Below are 27,850 nucleotides of genomic sequence, written 5' to 3'. Positions count from 1 at the left end.
TGCGAGAAGCAGCATCCCAAAAACCTGCTCTGGCACACTGAAATATTGCTGAAAGGAATCAGATGTATTTGGGATGTGCAGTGAGGATTACATTTGCACATATGGAACGAGGTCCTGCAAAGCTCAGATCCCAAATGAGAGCCAATAGCCACAAGTTTGAATTTATTTTAATTTACCATTTGTTTAAATCTCTAAGTGGTAGTATTTTCAAAGTGAATTCATTTACAAATTCAAGATGACATCTATGGCAAAAAAAACTACAACAGGTCACTTACATTTACCCATCTATTCTTCTAATGATTTTTAATGCCTTCTGAATTCCTAATTAGAAAGACATATCTTGATAGTTAAATATTGCAGCATGAATTACATGATTTATTGCCTCCTAGTATTAAGCCAAAAATATAGTTGGAAGCACGTTATGTGGAAGAAAAGCTAGTTTTTCAGCTATTCATGCCTGTGGATAGGTTTGCCTCATGTCTGTGATGAAATTTGTAAATGCAAGTGTGTTTTGATTCTCAAGAACATTTTGCATAATTCACATAGATTTCCAGGTAGAGATGTAGAAATGTAAATTTTCGGGGAGAAACATAGATTTTTCAGACGGGTGGGAGTTTTCCTCTTTGTTCTTTATTTCTGCATCCCCTGACCAGAAATTCTGTGTATTTGTTGTCTGTCTTTGGCATGACTGGAGGACAAGAGGCAGCAGCACATCCCAGCCCCGTCCTTTCCCTCTCTGTGCACAGAGATCCTCAAGACAATGAAGACAATGAGTAATGTGAAGAGGGCTGTGGCTAAATTGCTCTGGAGATGACTATTCAGCAAAGAGGATTATCTAGAGGCAGGTTATACAGGCAAGATAAAGTTCATCGTGTAAAAAAAATGGCTTTTTGTCTAATTAACCTGTGCTGATCACGTTCCTGGGCTGATTCACAGATCCATCCTTCGGGGTTTAGGCTGAAGGCTGGGCTACACAGAGCCCAGCTCTGCCATTCCAAGGCCATGCTGAGTTCCAGCATCCCTATGCAGCCACACAAATGCACTTCTGCTGTGTTTTTTGAGTGGCCAATTCCTAAACTGTATCAAATTCACCACTAAACCATCTTTCACTGAGATGGGAGTTGAACACTGACTTTCTACCTCTAAGCAAGTCTGTATTTTATATAAGTATTTTAAGGCATGAGATTCTTTAATCTCAGTGGTGTGTGACAGCTGCAGGTCAGGTGTCTGGCCTGACTCCTGTGCAACATTTCAAGTCATATGGTGTTTAAAATCATATATTTTTGCTGAGGACTTTTTTTTTATTTTAGTATTGTGCAAGGAAATTAAATATGTAATGAGATTTAAACCCCCTTCCTTTGATATAGGTAAAGTTGAGGGGCCACAGTAACTGGAGCTGGCTTTGCTCCAGCTGAGGAACAAGGAAAATGGAATAAAAAGTAGCTAAGATCCCTTTTTGCTACAGTTCTATAGGTAGTTGAATAAATTTCAAGTTCGTGACACCTGATAGCAATGAAAATAGAGAAAAGCCATGGAGATCATGCTGCTATTATCCCATGCACCATAAGGATTAAGGTGAGTAGTAGACATGCCAAAAAGCTGAAAGTGTAGGAATTTCTGGGGGGACAGATTATATAGAGCACAAGTACCTGCACATCCCAAAGTCATGGTTTAACCCTCACTGAAGCTTGCAGGGAGGGTTGCACATTCACATTTCATGACAATTTAATATAATTTTCATAAGTGATGGAGGGAAAAGAAGTGAACAACCTTTAAACTGTTTGTGATATGTGAAAATGAACTTCGAATGGAGGAGCAAGGATTTCTCACCTTGTGGATCCAGGCAAGTGAAATTGGGAGAGCAAGAACCAAAGGGCAGATACTGCCACTGAACAGTGAACAACAAGAGGGGTACAGTTTACTAGAAGATATTTTGATGCAGGAAAGGTGAAGAATCTTGAGGAAGTTGGCTCATGGGGAGGACACAATCATAAAATTAAAGAACAAAATAAAATTTTAATAAATATTTGGGCCCTTGAGAAGTTTGGCATTTCATCAGAGTCCTGTTCTTGACTCTGAATTCACATGAATTCCAAGGCATCTGCCAAAATAAATATGAGAATATAGTTCAATACTTTAAATAATCTTCACTTGGACAGTTATATCCACAGGAGAGATTCTAGGAAAAAAGTTTTCCCTAGTGATCTATAGCTAAATAAATTATTATTCTCTGATGCATTATGATGTGATACATTGTGTGCCACAATCAGAAAGGAAAACATTAGTTAGAAGAGTTTATTTGCATTTAGGGAGAGCAGAGGAATAAGAAGGTTCAAAAAGAGGAAAAAAATAAAAAGGGGGTGAGAGAGAGAAAAAGAACAAAGAAGAAGATGGAAGAAGTTGAAGAATCTTGACTGTTGGTCCTCTCAGATTCCAGAGCACCAGTTTTAGGGACCCAGATTAACAAATCCTTTCATGTCTGAAACAATGAAAAAGACTTCTAGTGAAAATCTGGCCAAGGAATTTGAAATTAAGAAAATATCTGAATATACATGTGGGGATGAAGGTGAGAAAAACATTACCCACATCACCATTGTGGGAAAATTAGTACAGCCTGAGCAGGAAAAGAGAGAGTGGCAAGAACAGACACAGCCACAGTGAAGTTTCTTTCAGTCATGGATGTACTGAACAACAAACTCTCACTGAGACAATATCCCTACAAGGCTCACCCCAAAAGCCTCATCTGGAACTCAAAAGCAGAGGGGACAATGCAGGACTGGGCAGTGAACTGGTTTTGCCAAACCTTTGTCACTGACTGGGAGAGGAGCCACAGCACTAGAGGGGCGGTGGTGCTGTACGTGAGAACAAGATGCTGCTCCTCACACCAGCAGCACCGGGATTTGGGCTGTGATGGTTTCTAACACACTGAACCAAACCTCTTCCTGCTGCAGATCCACCAACGGCAGCAGAATTCCATTGCAGATCAATTTGCAGCAGTGCCTTTCCAGAAATTTCTGGGACAAGGTAGGAATCTTCCTCTTGTTGCCACAGGCAGGCTGAAACTCATTGCTCTGTTCAATCAATGTATGCACTGAACTTCAAAAGTTCCACTTAGCAGAATATGTGATAAAAATATAATAATAAATTAAATTTTTCAAATGAAAAATAGGAAAGGTTTTGCTACATAGTTCCCAACACTACAAAATACAGTTATTAAAAATGATCTGACCACAAAATTATTCCTGTGGAGAAGCAATACTCCATTGCTGGCGGATTTCTCCAGCAATATCTTTTCCACCTGGTGAGTTCCCTTTTTAATACAGAAACTATCCACACGATGGGATTTAAAACTAATCAGTCTGCAAGCTGTTCTTAAACATCTACAGCACTATGAGTCTAAAAATAATGTTCAGCCATACATTCTCTATCTATACCATATCACTCTCTAATTACATTTCACCACAAGGGCATAAAAGCTGAAGACACCCTCCTTTAACACTGCAAAGGTGGGTAAAACTGTCATCTCAATATTCAGCATCACTTAGCATTAAAGTTTCTTCTGTACTGATGCTTATTTTTAATTGCATGGGCCTCCACGCCAGCATGTGAACTGTTCCTGCACGTTTCTTTCCAGGAGCATTCTACCAATTACTTGATCTTCTCCCTCTCCCATGTGGTGAGTTAATATGAAACTGATCCAAACAAAATTGTAACAGGTCCGTGTCTTTGGATTTTTTCAATTAAAAAAAATATATATATATTTGGAAAAAAAAATTACATTTACTAATAAAAAAGAACCAAACAAATGAATGATAAAAAATTTCATCTGAGTCTAATTATTATTGCTGTGGCTTGAGAAAAAAATCCAATTTTTATGAAAGAGATGAAAAAATATGAAAAACTAAGACCTATATTTTCTGTTATAACAGGAGGAAAACTATATTGTATTAGAAGGCAGTTATACTTCTCTTTCTCAGGAAAGCCAGGATACAAATAGAGCAATAATCTGAGATGTCCACTGCTTTGATTCCCTGCACAGCCTTCTTTGGGCTTGTGCCCCCCATTTACTGAGCTCACACAGAACCAGATGTGGATCCTTCTCCTGGTACCTCTCTCCCAGAACAAACACTCAGAGTTTGAGCAATAGGGTTGTGAGGTTGATCTCATTCAAACTCTCTGTCTTTTCCAGGCTAAGAGACCCAAATTTCCTCTTTGTCATGGATAAAGCACTGATTAAAAAACCCACTCCAGTGCCCTCAGTGGCACTTGAACCAGTTTGCCCTGGAGGCCACAGCTCCTGGGGCATGACAAAATACTTGAAGAAGCAGGATGCTGTGGAAGGGCAGTGGCACCCATTTTCCATGATGGATGCCCACACCAGCTCCAAATCCAAGTGGAAACTTCAGCCCAGAGGTCACCTGTGCTGTGTTCATTCAGTATCTCTGCAAAGATTCCAGCTGGCAAAGAGCTGATAAAGAGCATGGCAGATAAAGCAGCTCAGCAGAGAGCTATCAGCAGGAAAACACGGTCATTTATCAATAAATGTACAATCACACTGTCGATTTAAAACACTTGAGTAAGGTATTTAAATAGTCTGCATTTATTCATTATTTATAGACAATATGATGTTTAATATCTCCTTAAGTGATATGGAAGGTGAGATCAAGTGTACCCTGACAGAGTTTGCTGAGGACACCGACCTGAGTGGGGAAGTGGGCATTTCAGAAGGGAAAGCCAGCCTGCAGGAGGTCCTGGGTGGGCTGGAAGACAAAGAACATGTAAGTATAATCACTAAAAATTATTTATTCCATGCCTAGGCCATGCTATTTGAAACCTGAGAGTGAAGTATGTGGGTAAGATCAGAGCACAAGTTTGTTCCACAGAGTATTGTGGCTCACCTCTAAACAACCCCTTAACTGTTCAAACCATTAGAATTAGAATTAGAATTCCATTTGAATCCTGCTTGTCACTGTGTCATCATTATAGTCTGTTTGGATTACACATGATTAGACAGATTCATTCACACTAAGCAGTTCATTCCTAGGCAGCCCACCCCATTATTTCCTCTCCATACACACCAAATGAAAACACTGAGTGGTAAAGAAAATTATTCTGAGTATTTTAACAGAAAACCAGCACTCTAATGAAGGCAGAACACAGTTTTCCTTTTCACATACAAGTTTCCCAGGGAACTTTCTGGTCTTTAATATAATTTAAACCTTAGGGAGAGGAAAAAGAAACAAAACAAACAAACAAACAAAAAACCACCACATAGCTCTGATTTAAAGATTTGGCTCACATTTCTCAAGCTCCTGCCTTTCCAAGCCCCTGTCCTTCCACTCCTCTGCAGAGGTGAGGGTTTTGATCAAAAGCACTTCTTTGCAATCAGTGTAAATGCTCACATTTACAGTGGGCCTTTAAAACAGCCCATGGCCTTTAGAATCAGAGTTTAAGTGCAGGGGAAAGTCTGCTAAAAGACCTCCTAGCCCAGCACAAAATGGATCCCCATTGACACGATATAAACCTACGCTGACCCTGTTTGCAAGAAACTCAAGAATGATTTTCAGCACAGGCTGTTACATTTACCAAAGCTTTTACAAGTTCCTTCAAAACATTCCCCCACCGCACTGAGATTTCCAGATATTAAAAACAATATTAATTCTGCTGTGATTAAAGTACACGAGTTGCCAAATAAAACCAATATTTTCACTTTTTTTTTTCCCCTGAGTTATAAATATGTATTTTTAGATTCCTCTATTTCAAAACATGACTTCTTAGGAGATGGTTATTATTTTTTCCCCTGGCTAAGCACAAAGCAATATTAGCATCTCTAGCAGAAAGCCCCAGTAATTGGTTTGACAATTAAAAACACAAATATCAAACCACTGAGGGAAGATTATCCAGGACCAGTAATTTGCAGGTTTTTTTAGCAGGACAGGAAGCTTAAGGGCATTCAACAAAGAGCATAAAATGTACTGTATAATGGCAGTGACATTTTCAGTTATCATTATTGTAAAAGGCAACAAAATACATATTGTCAGCTAACATACCTGCAACGGCTCATGACCCAGGAGCTTTTGTTCAAAGAAGGCATTTTTAGAATTGTCCCAGATATTTGGGGCACAATTTCCTCTACACGAGAAAATTCAAAGCCATACTTGAATCCTGACTTTCTGAAAGTCAACTCTTCATCCTGTTTTGATCACAATAATACCCTAAAATAAGGAAATGGGGCTGAAGATCCACACTCTGTGCTACCACCTCCAGCTTCTCCAGAGATACAGCAGCATACCAAAATACCATGGATGTAAAGAGTGCCCTGCTCCCTTGCCAGCATCCAAACTCACACACACCCATAAAAACCAGTTCAAAATGGGTTTTTCCTTCCTTGGCCTTCTAAATATTGAAGACTTCAGTACCTGCAATGGTTTTATCTCTAGGAGGAAGTAATTCAAATTAATATAAAAGAAAAAAATTAGATGCAGTCAGAACCCTACCTGCAAATAGTTAATCTGCAAAGACAGCCATCACATTTTCCTCATGAAGAAATAACTTTCAAATAACAGTAGCAGAAGAAGAATAAAGATTTCACAGGAAAAAAAATCCAAGGAATCCAGCTAAGAACATTGCGCATAGAAGATATTTTCTATGTTTCCACCATTTTGACAGAATCAGACAGTGCCTGACAGAAACAAGCACTCAGCTCAGTCTCTAAAAAACGTAAAGCAGGTCGAGATTTCCAGTTTACCTTTCTACCCAATCCAAAATGGAACGGAAATAAAACAATTTTTGTCTCTTATATGTGCTACAGGAATAGAGAAATTTGCTATAATTATTGTTGGTGACCAAAAAAACTTTTGCATTTACTTTTTGGAATACAGATATTAATTTCTTGATTTGGTTCCTCTTTGGAATGTTATTAGAAATCTTTTTTGCTCTGCTACTCTTTTCCTCATATTGGCATAAGCTTAGTATTCTGTGTGTATTCTTTGCTGGTGTTCCATCTTTAAATAATAAAACACTGGCATTGTGAGGTGCCTGGAAAGGTAACAGCCAAAACAGAACCATGGTATTTCACATCTGCTGCTCTGGGGAATCAGAGCCTTCTCCCTCTCTCCCACCAGAGCAGCATTTTGGTTAATTCTGCCTAAGGATCTGGTCCTCAGTTCATATCTGACATAAAGTAAGTCTCACTGCTGAGATCTTCCTGGGCTAATGAAAACAATCTCATTTGGTTTGTGCTGTGAGATTGAGTTTCTCAAATATCAGCTCAGCCCATGGAGAGAGTGCAGGGGGAATGCAGAGCATCCTCTTCAAGGTCTATTGATCCCTGCTCCAGCCTCCTGAGCCTCTCAGCTCCAGGCAGGACACAGTGCCAGCCTCGTGCATCAGGGCTGATTAAGGATCCTGACTGCTGGTCTTATGAGAAACACTTAAGGAAGAAATTGGGAAAAGGATGTCAGAAGCTTGAGGGGGAAAAAGAAGGGGAATGAAAGAATAGAAAATGAAGTGTGAAAATAGCAGACAAAGATATAAAGGGGCAAAGACAGTGATGAGTCAGGTGAGCTACGAGGATGAAAATTACCTTGAAAAGAATTAAAGGGCATTAGAGATTGGAAAAGGAGCACATTTTTAAAGTTCACAGTCTCACTTTCATTTCGGAGAATCTGGTTTTGAAGAGAGAGAGAAAGAGATTAGGAGTAAGAAGAGTAATGAGTTCACATCTAATTTAGTCATAAATTAAAGGCAATCACAAACTCAACTAAACAACTTAGAATTCAGTTGGGATCCTCCATAAGGCTACTCTGAAAATGAAAAAGGGGCATTTGGGATTTATATTTCAGTTACCAAATTCTTAATTATCCTTGCCTTGACTCTCCATCTATGCAGCAGATCACTTTGACAAGAGCACTTACACTGCCCTCCACCTGCAGGCTCTATAGCAGCTCCTACTAAAGCCAGCAGGATTCCCTTCTTTCTGCAGGGCACATAGTCCACAGACATTTCATCCCTCACTTGTAGTACCCTATTTAGACATCAGCAAGATGGTTGATGATTTGAGGTCTGCTCGTTGAGATATAGATGTAAAGGCCCAGGTTGCAAAGTTGAGATTCTGAATGTGAGGTACTGCACACACAGAGGTGGTATCACACAGATTATTGAAGGCTGACTAATAATAATTGCAGTAACTTGGTGAAAAAGCTTGCAAGGAACAGGTAAAATTGTGCTTTTCTAACTCACCCTTTCTCTCCAACTCACTCTCTCAAAATAAGAGCACTCATCTCCCTGAGAGAACTGAAATTGTCATAGAATGAGAACCACAACCTGCCAGCCACAGGGATCAGAATGCCAAAGGTGAGAAAGGAAGAAATGGTAATGAACAGCAGACAGGAGATGACAAGAATTCTCTGAGAGACCTATTAGTCCACTGCTGGCTGGCCTACAAGGAGACTCACTCTGCTGACACCTCCAAGGGCAGCCAAGAGTGTCAAGCCCAGCACTTCTTCCTCCTGCACCAGGAGCCAGCAAGCCTCACTTTCCTGCACCTCTCATGCCACATCCTTGCCAGGCACTTCCAGTACTGCTCCCACAAAAAAAACCCTCATGTTGGTCTTCTGCACCACCAGTGTCCTTCATAAATATGCTTTTGCTCAACTCATTTGTAAAATAGACAATTCATTTTGTTTTTTAAGAAACAGCTCTGAGAACAGGTTTAATAGGAAGTTGGTAGAGGCAGGGTTTGATGAGGGATTCCTCCAGGCCCTAATAGGATTTAAACCATATTAACACTCTTGCTCAAAGGTAATAAGCTCTCCAAAGCAGGCACTCTGCCTTCCTGCATTAAGAATAATATTCTGCACATCCCAGGGATTATCTAGTTCTAAGAAAACAGTTATTAAAAATCTATACTCAGTAATTCAGACCTTAAATTATGCCCATTTGGTAAGAAAAATCACATTTTTGAGAGAAAATTAAAAGCATTTTAGCCTACCCAGACAGGTTTCAGTTGGAACCTCCATCATAAATAACAGTTAGAAATGAAAAGCCTTTGCTTTTCAGCTAGGCCAAATGAGGTATTGGCCTAAAAAACAAACATCAGAGTCTGCAGCCAAATCCCAGGTTCTGATGTTGGAAACCAAGGAAAGAGTAACTCTATCTTGTGCCTCTAAACATTTGCATTCACAATAGTTGAAGAAAAGAGATATTTGATTTGGCAATTTACTTTTTTTTTCTCTTTATTTGCACGAGATACAGACTTTTAAAGATTTTTTCCCAGACTTGTTAGCTTTTTGAAACTCATAGATATCATGAGTATTACTGATGATAATTTGAGTATTCCTCGAGCCCTATGGCCCTGCTGTTCATGGACAAGAGAGACCATGGGAGGGCTGGAATTCTGAGTTCTTCCAACAATGATGTTCCCTCCTTACTACAACAGAGGACAAGAAGCTGCCCTGCCACTAGAACTTCCCCTCACTGAAATTCAAGATGAAGAACATCTACAAAAGGCTTCTTTGTTATTGCAATTCACCTTCATAAATTTGTTTTCATGGTGTTTCACATTGAAACACACAGAATTTACCCAGGAAAACTGGAACAAGATCTGCTACAAAGCACCACCGAAACAGGCAGCAGGCCCAGTTCAGCATCATTCACCTTCAGTGGTTTCTTCTGTCTTTCCTCTTCTATTGAAGGGACAGAAAGGATTTGGGAAAAAAAAATAAAATACAGATAGGTGTTTCCTTCTGTTCTCTCCCCAAATCCCTGCAAACATGTTTGGTGAAGTGCAATTTTCAAGTGTCTTCTTCTGCCTTGTCTTGTTTCTCTTTCACCTTGTTCCTTGCACATAATTTCGGTGCTTCCTTCCTGCAGCCTGCAGAGCACTCATCTTCTTTTCTGAACCCTGGTGCAATGTGACATTTTCAGCTCTGAAGGCGGCCTCCAGATTGTTCTATTTCTGAAACTGATACATTTTTAGTAGTCACATTTCCTTTTCTCCCCTCCTGATTTATTTCTCTCCTTGATTTCATTCCTCCACCCTCTTCTATATGACCTGCTTTTATATGGGTGACATCTGTGGATGCAAGAAACCCTCAGTGGCTTTGGTGCTTGGAAGCAGACATCTATTTGTCAGGATCACAAGCCATCTTCTCCATTAGAAGTACAAACTTACACTTCAGGCAAACAAAGCCTTTTCTCCCTTCAAGACGGGTAGAAGATGGCAAAATAATAAAAAGAGGCCAAAATAATTGCTCATTCTTTCTCCTTTCTTATCATTGACACCAAAAACAGGACTTATGGGAACTTAAACTACCAGTAGAAAAATTCTTATTAACCACTTTATTTTTATTACTCAAATATTTCTTGTTGTAGCATTTAAACTTGATCATTCTCTTCTTTCAGCCACTCAGCAAACTCACTAAAGCAAAAATCAAATATGAGATCAAGGTCTCATATCTCAAACAAAACAGATCAAAGCTGAACTCCTAAGTTAGGTCACAGAAGACCCACTACCTTACTCACACACACACACACACAAAAAGAAAAAAAAAGAAAAAAAAAAATCTCCAAAACAAAAGGTCAACATTTTACTCTGGAGAAGTAGCATCATTGCCATCAAGAGCTGTGATTTCGGACCTGATGTTTCTATGAAAAATTAGTTATCAATTTTATCATTAAAAGTGCTGTTATTGAGATTACAATATGCTCTGAACACCGTTTGCAATGATTCAGATGAGAAATTCAATGACTTTATGCAAAATTGGTATGTAAGAATTAAAATAAAATATTACAGTCAAACCCCAAAGAGAGACAGAATTTAACGATACCAGGTGGAACTTGAGTTGAATTCATTTAAGCTGGAACCTCCTGTGCTGTAAAAATAATTTTTTAAGTATCCTGTCCTCTTAGCTCAACACGGTTAACTTGCACAAAGGTCATGCACCTTGCAAATCTCTATCAATTAAAATCTACTTTAGATCACAGCAGGTTTGAGCTGGTCAATTATCATTTTACCTCTCATTACTGAAATGTGCTACCTATGTCTTCATTTATAGTTCACATACATACTCTGAAATCTTGCTTTTTCCCTTTGGAAATCATTGCCTTTGCTGAGATAAACTCAGCCCTGATAGATAACAGCTCTGTTAGCACTTAGCAATCTAGATCAGATTATTAGATTGGGGCTGAACGTGCATTAGTATAATAAGACAGAAATCTATTTCAAATAGAGTGCAAACAAGCCCTACTTTAGAAAATAAATGAATGCAACTCATCCTTGAGTACTCCATTCAGTGGAAAACAAAGATGATCTGCTGAGAAAGCCTGGAGGAGAATGTGATTTGTGGAATGGGCAGAGGTCCAGAAAACATTACATCTTGCTGGTCCTTTCCTCCTTTCTTTATAATAAGATCATCCTTGAGAGCCAACATCCACAGATACACTAATTATAAACAAAAATAAGGTGCCTGAATTAAGCTGCTGGAAAAAGATCCTAACTCTGCTTTGAACATAGTATATAAATAGTGGTCCAACCTTTTCAGTTTTCTGGAGTCTTTCTTCCATAAATTAACGCAACAAAAATACATGAATCTTACTCTAAGCCTTTCCCCAAAACTGTTTCAAGGGGTTTTTGCTTTGGGATTTGCCTGTACCATTCTATAATCTCTTCTACCCCAAAGGGACTCTTCAGCTCTTTATCCTTGCTCAAGTTAATAGGGCTCTCAGGATTTAGCAGAATAATTCTTCATCTCCAGGAAGGGCTCAATAGTTTCAAAATGTGATGACTTAACAACACACCTTTATCCACTGGCAAATTTCTTGCATTTCTCCCTCTCCTACACTAAAGCAGAAAATTCAGCTCAATCCATTCTAATTCCTAGATGCATTTTTCAGTTCTACAAACTACCAAGAGAGACTTCTGAGCTGCAGAGTCTCTGGCTGAGATGTATGACAGGGTTCTCCTCAACCCCCTTTTTTTGGTTTATCATTGGGATTAGAGGTCTCCTATTCGTGTGTCTTGATTTCTCTGGGCAGGACAGCCAGGTTGGATGCTGGAGGAGAACTATGGATTCTTCTTGCATCATTCAAGAAAAAGAGCTCTGCCCTGTGGTCTAAGTATAACCTCTGACCACATAAATCAGATAACATAAAATATTCCTTGAATATTTAATATATATAATATATAATATCTTGATTTGATGCTAGATGAAGACTGAAGAGAAAAAGAGGAATGGACTTCCAGGATGCCATTCCTGGTGAGCACCCCTACTTCAGACTCACTCAAATATCTTACCCTGCACTGGAAATAAGAGGCTTGCAGAGCTGATGTGACTTCAATGCCTCCTTAACTTGACAGAATTTAATAAAATTGGAATATAATGTAAAAATAATTCAAATATAATTTTACATTATTTAAATTCCTAATATTTTTAATTTTCTAGGAATCCCTGCTTGTCAACAGGTCTGCTTTTCTGATTTCATAAAACTCTTTGTGCTTTGAGGCTTCATTCAGATATATTACAGTCTTCTACTCTTCTGCTTGCAATTCTGCTGGAGTTTTACAAGAAAATCGAAACCAGACTTGAAAAAAATATTTCAACTGCCAATTAAACGTTGTGAAAAGATACTTTAATCTCAACGGACCTCGAAGTTGACAAAGTCATTGTTTAATGTGTTTAGATACAAAGCTAAAAGAAATTTGATAACAGCAATAAGGCACTTCCAAGAATATCGTTACTATGAAATAATTACATCCCAATAGGATTAGGGGTAATCAGCCACACTGTGCCTCAGTACACCTCGGGGGGTGATTATCTTACCATAACAACACCACCCATTGTGCTGCACTGCTTAAATGTGTTCTGATAAAATAACATACTTTTGAAGTTTGTGTAGCTGTTTGTGTCAGCAGAGGAGCATTATTATAGTCAAATTATAGTCATCGTGTATTTTTTTTTTCCCCAGTAAATTTGTACTTGAAAAAATTTAAATCCCACTGGAAATTTGCAAACATGTTCATTACAAAAATATGTTCAGCATTTAGAGTGCAGCATAAATAACAGGACATTCACATTTATCTTGGCAGCCTGTACTTCTTTTACACTGTGGTGGCTTTAACTTGTGCTACCATTTTAATGTTATTTAAATATGTAATTGTACTTAGTGTATTTATAAATTGCTAGAATGAAAGAAAATAAAGAAATTATTCATAGAAGATTATGAGCCACACAGAATATTATTTATTTAAATGACCAAAAAATAAAGCAATAAATCTTAGTCTCTCAAATAAATGAAACTATTATGCCTGATTGAATGTATTTATTTATACTAATAAAAAATAATACCTCCGCAGGTATTACTTGGCTGTTATTTGTTATATGCTGTCAGTGTGTTAGGAAATATAAAATTAAATAAAAATGCGTGCAAGGACAAGAGTTTGACAGCATTATTTTATACAGCAGAGTATTGGGGCACCGTATGGGTTCTGCTGATTTCCTAAATCTGTCCATGGCAACCCAGGGCTCAAACTCACCTCTGAGAGTGGACCATGACAGGCACCATTCCTGCAGCCACAGGTAAGGGATTCTGCATCATTTACCAACCACTGCAGACAGATGTGGTGGTGGCAGTTTATTTGTTCTGCTGATATTCAGGGAATTCATGAGATCAAACCAACTTGTCCCAATTCCCTCATTACCCCAACAAACCATTGGAACCTGAGTTTGCAGACTCAGCTTAAGAAGAAACAACTTACCCCGGGCACATGAGAAGCCTTGGCATTGGAGAGTGCAAACAATAAATTACAAATGAAAAGAGATTTATCAAGAGCAGCGACTACTCAGAGAAAGATCATGTTTTGGTCTTCTTGACCTTTCTGAACACTGATTTCCTGGATTCTTACCAAGAACTTAAAAGACTGTTATAAATGATTGACTCAATTATTCTATAAATTAATTATGCAGGCTAGAGAAGGAACTTAGCTGACCACATATACTACCATCTTTTGAATGACTATTTTGCTTTCAATTAAAAGTAAAGGGGAAATTAGTGTGGTTATGTTTCTGACTGTTTTAATGAATTTTAAGCCTATGATTGAAAGATAAATATCAAAATGTGAATTTTTATAGTGAATTAGTCAAGAATCCCAAAAAACAGTCAAGGTATGGGATCCCCATCTTACAGATAAGAAAACTGAGGCAAAGAGACAATGAAGAACAAGTGCACGCAGAAAAATTACTGCCTTTTACTAACAGAAACTTCCATTAATACATCCCAAGACTGTGTTCCATTAGTAAGTACTACACCATGCCATTATTACACCAGTTTCTGCTAGAAAAAACTTATCTTTCAAGAACACTAGCATTTCAATGTTTAGGAAGCAAAACTGAGAATAAATAATAAAAATACCCTTCTCCCATATGCACTGTCTTCTTTCTTAGGACTCCTCTGAATTCACCTATTTTCTGTTCATATGGAGAACATCTAAATAAAGGTGCTAATGCTGCATGTTTGAAGAGAATCAAAGCTGAAATCAAAGAGCAAAATGTCCTACTGTGAAGGCACCCTTCAATTTGTTCTGTACCATTTTGCAGACAAAGAAATAAAAGCCTCTGCACCATCAATAGGGTTTTGTTTAAACTCTGCATCACAGACTTGTAAATCTACTGCTCCAAAATTTCTCCTACAGCCAGCCAAAATCAATGATCAAATTAGAGGTTTCCAAAGGACTTTTTTTTTCTTCAAATTCTGAAAACTATTCATTTTGAAGGTTAACAATTGCTGTTTAAATCTCACAGTGGAACTAGTACATACACATGAAAGGAAGGAAAAATGTTGCTTTACCTATTTGTTTTTTTCTAATACCTGTAACTGCAACAGCGCCTGAAATCAACAGCTATTTTGGGGTTTGTGTGCTTTTCATCAAATTGCAGTTGGTAGAAATTTTTTCCCTTGTGATCTCCAAAACTCTGATATACGTGTCATAAAAATCTATTCATAATTCAATATCCACATTAGCACCAGTGCCATTTGGGAATATATCATTTTGACAAGGACTCAAAATACTTACATAAGGATGAGTGGATGAGAAAGATTTCCTTTCTAGTTAGGCACAACAGGGCAGATCTTAGTCTGCTTCATATCTCCTCACAACAGGCACAAAGCCAAAAAAAAAAAAAAAAAGGAACCAAAACTAGCAAACAAAATAAAGGAAAAAGAAAGAAGGCCAGTGGAATTAGCTACCTTGAAATCCCTTGCAGGGACTGGAAATACTGGGTACCCAAGGAGAAAATGGATGTTTGGGAGGATCCTGAGCCCAGCCACGTCTGGTTTCCACAATTAAAAGCCACAGCACCAGTTCAGAAATTGAGGATGAACTGAAGAAAATATCAGAGGGTCAAATTCTACCCTCTGTATCTGTAGGCAACCACAATGCAGAAGTTTCTTCATGAACCAAGCAACCTGTGCTGTGGTCTGCTCCTATACTGCCCCTGCTGGAATATTCCCCTACTGTTATCACTCTATATTCAGTGATACCTTGACCCTTCTTTGCTCACACCAGAGTTCTCACCTTTGGGCCTCCCTATTAGATAAAAAATTTTAAAATGTCCTTTAGCAGACAGAAGGAACTGGGCGAAGGAGGGATTCTTACAGCCCATATTTCACTTTGCAGAGCAAGCTCAAGACTCTCCTTTTTCCATGTCAGAAGTGCATAAATTATTCTGTTAATCTCTTCTGCTTGCCCATCCCAGCTTTTGATCTCCCTCTGACTGACTGCTCTTCTTCTCTCTCCTTGTCCTCTGGCCATTGCTATGGAGCTGGCGTGGCCCCTGTAAAACCTGTGACAATTTCACTTTCACTGGTCCCATTGACTCTCAGCTGATCATCTTTCTGTTTGTTAAAGTTCTTGCCCACAGCAGTTGATTAGAGTTGCTCTTTTTGTGTCTCAAACTAGAGCCAGTTCAATCTAGCTCCTAGCTGCCATTAACTTAGCCTTAATGTAGTCTCTAAAAACCTGAATTATCTTCCGTTCTTCATTTGTAAATGTCTCTGTCCTGCAACCAGCCTGTCACTTGAATTATTGTCTTCCTTTGACTCTCTCTGTCACCTACCAGTTTTCATTCCTTCTCCTTCTTTACTTTTTAATGAGCATTTCTACCCTTCTTCCAGCTTCCTAGGTGCTCCATCCATTCTCCCCCTTTTTGCTTCTATCTCACTTTATTTGGATAATGCCATCAAAACCACAAATTCTGTCATTGCCTCCAGGCTAATGCTTCACAGAACTGCCTTCCAGCTTAGGCAGATCTGCCCAGACGCTCTCAGAATCCTCCACAAGCCAAAAAGTCATCCAGAGGCCAGGAAGTTTTCAGCTGAGTCCCAGAGGACCCTTACATCCAACACAGACACAGCAGGATGCTCACATGCCCAGCCCATGTGCATCGTCTCTGGCTCAAACCTTACCCCTGCTTCTCACATCCAGGCTGATTCCAGGAGGTCCTTTCTCTCATCTGAAGGCTTTCTTGTGCATCCACATGGTCAGGCTTTCATCTGGGATCCCGGTGAGGAATAAAATCAGATGGTGCTCTGGGCCAGTGTAACTTTCTGCAGCCTCATTGTCTGAAGCATCAGCTGCAGGCAGTGCTCTTGGTGGAAGACTGATGCACAGATTTTTAAGGTATCTATTTTGTTTGTATATAATACGGCTTGTCAGATCAACAGATGCCTCAGACACGTCAATGATCTCTCTGCTGAGGTATTTCAAAGATGTGTCTTGTTACCAAAACTTCATTTTAGTGTTTTATCTCTTGCCAGATATTTCTTCACATGAAGCAAAAAAAAAATGAAGCTTTAAGAGTGAAAATACAGTTTCCCTAAACTCAAAAGTTTCCCAAAAGATTCCACAACTGCTAACAGCAACAGTGGCTACATTTTTTTTCTCCTCATTTCATCCAGCATGGGTCTCTTTCTAATGCTCACTGCCTGCATTTTTCTTCTCAAAATAAAATAAATTTTAAAAATAAACAAAAAGCAAAACCCTCTTGTTTTGGAGAAAGAAGCACTTAGAACTGCTGTTAACATTTCTTCAGTATTCTAATGAACTTAATAAGCCCCCATGATACTCCCTATAATGCGAGAAACCTTCAAAAATATTGGTGTGACTTTGTTTACTCCAGCAATAAGGAGTCTTCCAGGTGACTGGGGTGATGAATCAATATTACACATGTTCTTAATGCTGGAAAGGAGCTCACCAGAGGAAACAATTACTCACTTTGAAGCTTTTTAATATTTCTGAATGTGACTTTATTACATAATTCTGCCTGTACATGTATTTTTTGTTTCACCTGAAATATAATTTGATTTATGATGAAGACATATTTTCTCACCCAGTTCTAATTTCATTTATACCACACTTATGAGTTCTCTATAATTCAGTGGAAGTTGCAATTTGACACCATTCTTCTGACACCAAAGTGAGCTCCACGAGCTAATGAAGTCCCCTGACTCTGCCAAGAGTTTTGAGATAAAGAAATCTTATTTTTAAATATTATTTTTCTTACATGGGACGTAGACCCTCAAGAAATTATTTTAAATATTTTAAACAAATAAAAGCAAATTATGCAAATTATTAGAGTAAATGCATAGTATCCTCATATCCTATTCTCAAAAAGTACCCTTGTGTAGAACCTATGTGATATATAAAATTTCACAGCATATACATGAATAATTCTTAAATAATCATTACATATATAACATTAAATATTATATATGTATTATATTCATTACGTATAATTGTCTGAAGTATTCCTAGCATTGCATAAGTAATTATTTGAGGCAAGACTTCAGCTGAAATGAGCTTGTTGTCACCATCAGAGCAACAGATGGGGCTTGGGAAGGCTCAGTCTGCTCCCAGCTCTGCCAGTGGCTCACAGGTTGATTTAATCTGTGAATCACCTCACTTCCCCACCTATAAACAGGAAATGTGTTACAGCCCCCTCTGTAAGGCATTTTGAAATCCAGTGATTATGCAAGTAAATATTTCACGTATCAATCTTATGGTTAATTAAGTGTTTGAACTCTAAGGGTAACTGAATTTGTATAAGTAGCTGTTTATTGAATGTAACTGAATCAGAATTAAGCACCTACCTAAGATACACTTTTAAATAATTTTTAGAGAGGTAAATTATTTTGAGGATGAATTTTTGGGGTGAGAAAGTCAAACATGTTGCTAACAGGAATCACTATAATCTGCCTGTTTCCCTCAAAATCTGTAGAAATGACAAGAGAAAGTAAAATGTTGAAATGGGCACATTAGCAGTAATAAGAGACTTCAATTTACAAACTAATTGGGATGGAGAGAAAAAATGGACAACATCAAAAGAAGCAGTTTGTAGACTGAGTTGTTCCTAAGAAGGAATCCTGGATGAAGCTGGAGCATGGGACAGCTGAAAAAAAGGGGCCCTGTGCCATGGTCACACACACCTCAATCCCACAGGATAACCCACGGCCCCTGCCACACTGGGAACAAAGGGCCTGATCACAGGGAGAAATGCAAAGGTGCTGCAGTTTTGCTCGTCATTAGGAGATTTAATGCAAGAAATCGTGCACTTGACTGGCTCAAGGCTCAACAAGTCTTCTGGAAATCAGCACAGGACTCCTTATTCCCAGGGATCAGGCCATCCTTGCTTTTGTCCCTCCCAGTCATCAGTGGAACACAAGGAATCACCATTATCCTCTCCACACATGTTATTTACTCTTCTGCATTGTTTGTTCTGCATTGCCAGCACCTCCTTTTCAGTGGCCCCTCACAAAAATACAAAATAACAAGATTTAATAAACCTGCAGGAACAATTAAGAAGCTTAGTTCGAAAGTCTCACATGTTACAGGACTGCATCAGCTGCAGAGTAATCACTCCAGATGGATCTCACTCTGCCTTTCCACAGGGACTGTTTCCCATTATGATCTTGTGTTTTGGAAATTAATAATATTAATCTGGAGAAATAAATACACTTAGTTAATAGCCTATTTGGTGATTCATTTACTGATAGCTCAGGTGTATGGATAATTGTTTACATTTGTATAATAGCAGATTATGGTCTCAAACCTTAAAATTCCAACAGGTGGCTCCTTCACAATACAAAAAAAAATTTAAAAAATTTTAAAATGGAAGAGAAGATAGAAAAATATGTACACCGTCCATTGGCATGGAATTGTTACAACAGAAAAGGGCATGCCTTGCTACCTCATCAGTATCATGTGAACAGGAAAAGAGAAGCTTTGGGAAGTCAAAGACCACTTTAAAAAGATACATTCATATATTCTTCTTTTGCTAAACTGGGTCTAACCCTGGGAAGTATTTCTCCTGAAATTAGCTAAAGCATCAGTCCTTTCTAACTGCAGATTTTTATATTCTTTTTTCTATGTTTCAGCTTCATAATCTTCTAAAACACTTAAAGGAAGAGGTCATAGATTATCATGCAATCAAAGTCAGAATGTTTTTATATTTCCATCTGCTTATACTACACTCTCATTTTATAGAAAATCATTTTCATTGCATCTTCTTTCTTTAATTGTACTGTCTATTTACTTCTCCAAAACAAACTAAAAACAAACAAACAGAAACCTAAATATTCCACAAAATTCTTATTTAAGAAAACTGCCTGAAGCACCAAAGAGCCATGCTTGGGAACTCACATGAAGGATGAGGAAGCATTTACAGCTGAGGAGATGCAGTGGCAGCTCCATTTTCCTTTCTTTAAGGAATTTTTGAACAATCCTTATTTTTTCATGTTAACAAATCTGAACTGCCATGTTTTTATACAAATTATGTACAGAAATAAGGAAGGCATAACAGGGGAAGTGAGTTATTCTGTAAAGTGAATGCACCAGTGATTTAGTAGACATAAGGTTGAGATTCTTTAAGAAGGAATAAAGAGTCAAAATCTTTGAGGCATAAAGATATTCTAAAGGAAGGAGAGAAGGAAAATATTACAAAGAATATATGTTATTTTCTATGACATATATAAAATTGACCAAGAAACTTGGACTAGGAAAGACCAGGCAGAAAGGGATTTAAGACAGAATTTTATTTTTTTCCAGCAAGACATAAAAATTTAAGCTAAAAAAAAAAATCAAATGGCTTGCAATGAAAACAAGCAGTAAACATTATGAATTTTTAAAATGTGTTTGAAGGATGAGAATCCTGCCTGAGAACAGAGAGAGGAGAATGGCTAATTAAAGCTACCAAGCAAATGCAGTGTCTGGGCTGTTTCCTCTCAGACACCCCACGTTCCTGTATCCAGTACAGCAGGCAGGTTGCTTGGCTTCACTCAAAATGTTCTTTATTCTGGTAACACAGAGCACATTTCTGTCAGAGCTGGGTGCTTGCACCCTGCAGTCTCCTGTTACAAATCAGCTGCAAAGCCCCATCCAGTGATGCTGCACACACAGCACTGCTCCCTCAGAGCTCTGCAGCTTTCCATGAGCTGCTGAAGTTTCATCTCCTGTTTGTTGCCAAACACCAATCTTCTAGTTTTAAAGAAATTTCCCACTGAATTTTTCTGTGAGCTGATTATTTTGTACTGAGTGCAGATGGAAACAGCCAGTGTGGGTAAGCTTGCAGAAATATTTTCCAATGCAACGGGTAATTTTTCATTCGGGGATGACTCTTGAAAAAGCTACAAAAATTACAAAAATTCGCCACTTTTTCCTCTAAGGATAATTTTGATTATCTTTTACCAGTTTGAGGGTAAAAAAAGTAGGAATAAAATCTAAAATCCCAGCTCCACTATTTCTTTATTTTTCTAAGGGAAGAAAATCTCCTGTATACCATGACACACTATTCAGTTGGTATGAATATCATAAATATACTTGTAATATTCCTACAAGTTCATAATTTCAATGTCCCAAGTATCTGAATTTTGGAGACTGCGTACTTGGGCTTCTGAAGTCAATTGGGAAAATCATCAAAGAATTCAATTAGAAGAAAAAGAACTGTAATTGTTGCTTCTGGCATTCACTGTGGATTTAGTTCCCTGCATTCACTAGACCACAAAAGACTATCTAAAATTGCTTAAGTTTGATCATAATAAAAAAAAAATCTTTCTTTTCTGGTTCCATTAAGCAATCTCAATTTTGCAGGATGTAACACTGAAGTTTGCACATTACGTTCCTGGAAGCTCAATTTTCTATTCGCTAGTGGGGAAAAAAAAAAAGAGGAACAAAGTAGTTTTCACTTGGAAAAGAAATAACCAAATGACAGCTCCATGTACAAATGTATGCTACAAAATGTAATTTTTGGGTGGCTTGACTACAGGAAGAAAGGAGGTCAAAGATGCTATAAAAGAAAAAGAGGATCTATCTCTAGGCCATTTAAATAATAATGTGCAATTGCTTCTCGTGGTGTATTTCCTAATGTCTCATTCATAACAGTTTGAAGTAATGAGATTTTCACAGTTATCTTTTGAAGAATATTCCGTAATCCAGTGACTGAATCCAGACTTGAGTCAAGATCCTAAAGAGTTACACAGGCCCCGAAATAAGAAAGAATGGGGAAATGCAAGACTTTTCAGGATTAGCCCTTGGGACCTCATTCCCAGCTAAAAGGGAGGAAATACCAAAAGAGTAACATAGGGGGGAAATGCAAATCTAATTAATTAATTAATGTTAATTTATCTTTTTCTGCAGTGTAGGTATGCCATGAAAGCGAATCATCTCAAGCACCACTTACAAAGGAAGAGGATTTTGGTTGGCTGGGTAAGAGTTATGCAAGATCAGAGAGAAAAAAAAGGCAAAGAAAAGCCACACTTCAACTCATCCATGTTTTGTGAGTGTTTGGAAAAGCTAAAGTGGGAAATGGTGGCCTGAGCAGCCAGAGGCCAGCAGAATTATGGATGTGCTGCTGGAAGTCCAGCACACCAGTAAGAACTCCAGGCTGTCTGCTGGCATGATCTGGGCTGTGAGGCTTTAAACCAAGCTAAATTCAAGAGGAAATGGAATGCCTCAGAAGCCTTGCAGGGCAGATAACTGGAAGGTTTTTTGATGAAAAAAAAGTAGGAGGAAATCTGGCACATTTGCAATTTTTGCATCTAATTCAAGTATTCAAATGTGACCCAAAAATTTGTATCTGACCCAGAGGAAGATCTTTACATTGGCTTCCTAATTACTGATGCCTGTAGTTAAGCATATTTAGGATTTTCTATTCAGAATCCAGATTTTCCTTGCACCCAAATCTCTCTCAGAGTAACAATGGAAAATTTCCAAATGGGATGTTTTGTTTTGGATCTTGGTGGATTTTTTTTTTCATCTTGAGAAAAGCAGCTGAGCTATTTTATTGGAAAGAAGTCTGGTGAAGCCATGCTTTTTGCATGTTAACATTTGGGACAGTCTTATCTAAAACTTTCCCGCTCATAAGCAGAGACTGAATTTTTAAGAGAGGGACGAAAGGCACAGAAGGAAAATCCTGTTGCCGTATCATTAAACAATTCAAATCTGGCCACGTTCTCCGGCTCTGAAAATATTTGCTCAGTTAGGAAGCCACTAGAATTTCATAGCTAATTTCTCAGCTCGCTGCCCTACACCCTCACAGCTCCTTCAGTGCGAGTGGACATTGCCTGCAGAGCCTCTTGCCCATGCTTGAGCAACTCCAGCACAGCCAGAACTCGGTGTGTTCTTCCGTGCAGCTGTTCCTTGGAGAAGACAAATTCTCCTGTCAACGACCCTCACACAGTTGGATGGAAAGCAGTCAGTTCAACTCTTCTCTACAATTAGTGCTTCCAACCTGTGCAAGGGGAAACGGGTCAAAGCCATTCTGGGTTGGGATGCAGAGTGGAATTGTATATATACGTGTTTTAAATATATATATAAGCAAATAATTTTTATATATATGTGTTTAAGATATACTATGCACACACACATATATAAGTAGCTTTGAGAGCTCCATTATAAGACACTACATCAAAAAAAAAACTATTAGGGTTGTAAAAATCGATTTCTCCAAAAATAAAAATGTCAAATTGAGAACTGCACTTGGACTTTTCTTTAGCTCCCATAGACATGGAGCTCCTGATACAACTTCTATGTACATGAATGTATTAATTTTTAAAGATAGGAATGCCACCTTGTTCAGAAAGTAAGGTTGTGAATTCAAGCATAGACAGACAGGGTCTGATTTGCAAACAAGCAAACACTCACCTCTGTAACTGAGACCAGCAGAAAGTGCAGCTTGAATATATAGCATGCTACTGAAGACATATTAATATGCAAAAATTAAATGTGAGTAATTTCAAACTGGATTTACAGCATTAACACTCCCTTTTATTCCATGTTCTAGGTGTCATATTCACACAGGAACAAACACTGCCTCACCTTGCAGAGTTGTCATGCTAATTAGTTTAGCTGCAACACTGAAAGCATGATGCAAAACCACTAGAAGACTATTTATTTGATTTGTTGATGCAAGGCTTCAGTAGCACTCAGTAAATAACCAAAGAAAAAGGACTAAAATAAATACCGACCAAGTACTTATTCAGTAGGAACTCTGTGTGCTGAGCAAAGCAAAGCTTATTTGGAACTAGGAAAAGGGTGATTTAAAGTTTCATAGGTGACTTTGATCCTGGGATTTCTAAGTGCTTGACTTACTTGACTTTGTACTCTGTGCTTTTTTTTTCCCCCTAGTATTAGTATTGGTTTGGCAAGGTCAGTTTTATGTAAATTGGACTAATTAAATGATACTGGGTGGAATTCAGACTGGAACATAGAAAGGCCCCTACAACACAGATGAAATTTAAAGGGTTCCTTGTTGTAATTAAAGGTGTGCTAAATTGATATAGAAGAAAATCTGTCTGGAGGGAGCATAATGACCGCCCTTGTAATGCGTCACTGAAGGCAGAGAAATGCTCAGACCCATAATGTCAAAGTCACCTGTCCACATAGGCAAAAGTGTAAGAAAGGCAACCATATATGCCTTTGACATCTCCATTTTCTTGGTGCTTTCTGTTCTATCAGTAAACAGTTTTCCAAGTATCATCATCACTCAGAAATAATTGGAACTGTTGCCATTTCTTCTAGAAACGAAGTCCAAAATTCAGCCTGTCTTTCAGGATGAAAAATCTGTTCAAAAGGTGAGCTGTTCCCTTGATGGGTAACATTTGCCTGAGCATCTCCTACCATACACAAAGGAAGACTGCAAAGTATGGCCAGCTGAAGCATACACAGCAGCTGCCATTCAAAGCAAAATCCAAATGGATTTAGTCATCTTGCAGGGTTTGCTCAGATAGAAATCTGAGCACTGAATTTCTTGAAGATAAAATTCCAGGTCTCCCTATGTCACATTTTTGGTGCCCAAATCATCTTTCTGGGGCTGCCTTGGGCATCAGTTTGTTCATGATAATACAGATTAATGATAGGTGAAATTTCCTTGTTCCCCTGGTGCCAACAGAAGGAGAAGGGAACTCCTGTGTTTGCAGGAGCAGGTACATGCCCCTTTTCAGATTCTCCAACACACCCCTGAGTGCATCTCAGGCTCCTCCATGAAGTGGTTTGTGTTTGACAGCAGCTCCCAGGACCTCTCTGATATGGGTCTCTAAATCATATCCCCTTGGCTGGTAATTGCTGCTGCAGCCTTCCAGACTTCCCTCCAACTGAGCCTTTTCTTGTGGAAGACAAGAAGCACTACTAAAAGGCTGTGATGCAGAAAACAAATTCCTCAAAACAAAGCGTGATTTATTTTGTCAAAAGGTGTACAGCACTCAGAGGAACGGAGTTAAAATGGCAGAGCCCAAGGCAACACTGTTACTGCTTGGCATCACCGTCAGCCTCTGGGGAGATGTGATTTAACCTTGATGTCACTGCTCCCTCAGGTACCTTGTCACAGCTGCCCCAGCCCATGGCTCTCAATCACCTCCAGCAGCCTGTGGCAGCTGCCTGCTCCTCTCTCCACCAGGTTACAACACTCCAGCCTTGTTCTACATCAGGGTCTTCTTGCCTCCTCCTGCTCTTTCTCAGCAAGACAGCCCTGCTGCTGCTGCTAAAACTCTGCAGCTGCAGCTCATGGATATAAATATGACCACTCTGTTCAAGTACTTCTGAAATGCTCTTTTTTAGCTCCTTATTTTGCTTTTCTTGCCTGTTTTTTTTTTCCTTCTCATTTGTTCCCCTATCTCCCTTTTACATATTTCACTTCACATGATGGAACTCACTCCACAGAACCAGACAGACCCTATAATCATGAAAATAGCTCCAAGATACAAATGGAAGAACTGAGCAGAAAGAGAAGACCTTGAATTTATACCTGCTCCCACAAAAGAGGCAAAAGCAAATCCCAGTCAGTGTAAAGCCTTTGCATTCAGCCCAGGGCTATTTCCATCCCTCCTGACCCCACAGCTGGAAGTTGTGAATTTTATTACCCACTCTGAGATATATTCTTCTCCCTCTTCCTCCAGGATACAGAATTCCACTCAGAAACTAGATTTAAATGTATCCTTATAATTTCTAATAATAAAAATTTCCTTTATACCATTTAAAATTAAACCTGTTTTACTTTCCTCCTAATTCTACCTCACAACAAAAAATAAATAAATAATTCTAATAAATACACTAACAATTTAACAAACCAAAACCACTACAATACGTTAAGCAAAGTCATCAGTCTTATCTTTCTTCTGTGGCATTCACCCCACTGCAACTTTCCTTAGGAACCCTGTGGAAATGCCATTTTCTCTCCCACAGAAACCTGTAATTGTGTTGTAAACATTCAATAGAGAGGTGGAAAAGGAAAGCAGCACAGGCTGAAGACACACAACAGCATTCAAGGGTTACTGGTCATGAAATGACATGGCTAAAGATCATAAAAGGAATTACTTTAATGCCTGCACCTTGTCTACACTTGGATTTTCAGATTCAGCATTTAGTGATATTTGCTCCTATGTTAGCCAAGTCTTATCTTACAAAGTAATTTTCACTTTCTCACAACCCAAGAGAGTGGAGTTAACACTGACTAAATGAAATGCCATGGCATTTTTTTCCGTCTTTCTCAAATGCTGGGGGTGTGAAAGTCCAGAGAACGAGCCATAAACAGCAAAATCACACAGTAGGTGGGAAAAAATGGGGAGGAGGGAGTGACTGGATGAACCCTCCATGGCTGATTGAACAGGACAGCACATTTGGACGAAATTAAATTTCAGTGTTGAAATTATGTTGCAGCAGTGACGATCAGAGGAAAATATTGATAGCAATAAAACGAAATTCTAAAGAAAGTGGCACTACATCAGAAGACAGCACGTTGACACGATTTATGTTAATTTCTTCAGGTTTCATCCCCATCTGCATTAATGTTGACACCTCATGTAACCAAGCAAATAACTCTCAAAGAGCCAGGGAGCGAAAGTAAATGATTGCAGCTGCCATTAGGCTCCTATATATTGTAGTAAGCAAATGCACCAACTCATTACGACCTTGATCTAACAACCCCAGGAGATGGCTCATAGAGCACTGCATTTTTAAACATTATTTCGTGGAGAATGTTTATTAAAAGTTACATTTCTCTTACCAGTTTTCAATTACAACAAGCAAAAGACAATGGCAGAGAAGAGAGGGAAAGTAAAAGTGAGGACACAGAAGGAAATCAGAGGCAAGTGAATCACGAGCAATAAACAAACCTCTCTCTACAGTCAGGTGTGTTTTCGAAACTATTTAACAGGTCACAGATAGCAGGGGACACTTACTTGGGTCACCTTAGCATTATGTTAGCAAGCATCCTATTCAATCCCATCACTGCAGAACCTGACTCTCTAAGCAGACACTCAGGCATGAAAATAACTTTAAATAAATTGCAGCTAAGTCATGTTTCCCTGTAATTCAGTCACTCTTGTGAAGCTTCTTGCAGAGGCTCTTTCCACTGGGAAAGAGGATACACTGAGTCATAAACTCTTATTTATTCAAAGCAGTGAAGGCCTGATTTGGGCAATTGAAGTCAATAGAAAAATTCCCACATACTTCAATGGACTTTGAATCCTCTGCTAAGTTCTCAACAGGCGTTTGCCCTGGCTTTACTTCAGCTGCTGTCTCCTCTCCTTTAGGTGCAGTTGCCATTTGGTCAAATTAACTGTTGTCAGATTCAGGAGATAGATGGGATTTTGGATCTGGCTGTTTGGCTGCCCCTATTACATTTCCATTTTTTAAACCTGCTGCTCCTGTTTTAATTTGAAAATTACTTTGCTACACTTAAATTGCTTTCAAAGGCAATCTGTCCAGTCCAGCAGATGCACTAATGAGGGCTCTTTATCTTTAAAATGTGCAAAGGGTAATTTTCTTTTTTCATTTAATTTTTAAAATATTTTATTCTGTTATTTTTTGCTTCACATTTAATTCCAGAAAGAAGGGATAGAAACATAAGATGCTTTGTTGTAATCCTTAATGGATTAGTGGTATTGATCAAAGCTTTGGGTGCTGATGTGAATTTGTCATTTAATCTTATGGGCATGTTTATCTATTTACCAAGAATTCAGTGTGCCAGGCTAGCAGTGCTACGAGGCCAAGGGCCAGTCCATCAGCTTTCATACTTAGATACACTTGCTGAGGAAAAGAAATAAATGGTCAAATGATATATCTTTATGTATTGAGGTGGGGGTTGCTGTTTCCTTTGCTCACAATTTCCTTTAACTTCATCTAAACAGGGCAGTTTCATCAAGAATGGAGCAAAGCAAGACAACATTCTGTACTAAATTAGGTAATAACCTGTGCAGTGCATGTTAATGGGAAGAAAAGCTGCATCGCTGGGATTTCTTTCTTTTTTAATTAGATACAATTAGATACAGTTTGACAAAAGGACATTGAGTGGTCTTGATTTTCGTT

At 38.5% G+C, this 27,850-nt stretch overlaps 1 protein-coding gene across 1 annotated transcript in view; it reads left to right on the top strand.

Moving 5' to 3' along the window:
* The window catches only part of LOC106849921 (von Willebrand factor D and EGF domain-containing protein-like), a 187,942-nt gene extending 161,555 nt beyond the window's left edge, over positions 1-26,387 (top strand). The window contains exons 25-28 of the mRNA XM_088168290.1: positions 4,618-4,778; positions 24,068-24,120; positions 24,859-25,077; positions 26,201-26,387. Coding sequence (XP_088024416.1) covers positions 4,618-4,778; positions 24,068-24,120; positions 24,859-25,077; positions 26,201-26,387 — 620 coding nt within the window. The remainder of the gene's footprint in view (positions 1-4,617; positions 4,779-24,067; positions 24,121-24,858; positions 25,078-26,200) is intronic.
* The last annotated feature ends 1,463 nt before the right edge of the window (positions 26,388-27,850 follow it).

This window comes from Sturnus vulgaris, chromosome 7, assembly GCF_052056855.1.
Source record: "Sturnus vulgaris isolate bStuVul1 chromosome 7, bStuVul1.hap1, whole genome shotgun sequence".
NCBI classification, from domain to species: Eukaryota; Metazoa; Chordata; class Aves; order Passeriformes; family Sturnidae; genus Sturnus; species Sturnus vulgaris.
The sequence above is the reverse complement of the archived record's forward strand: the minus strand, read 5'-3'. Positions and strand labels throughout refer to the sequence as shown.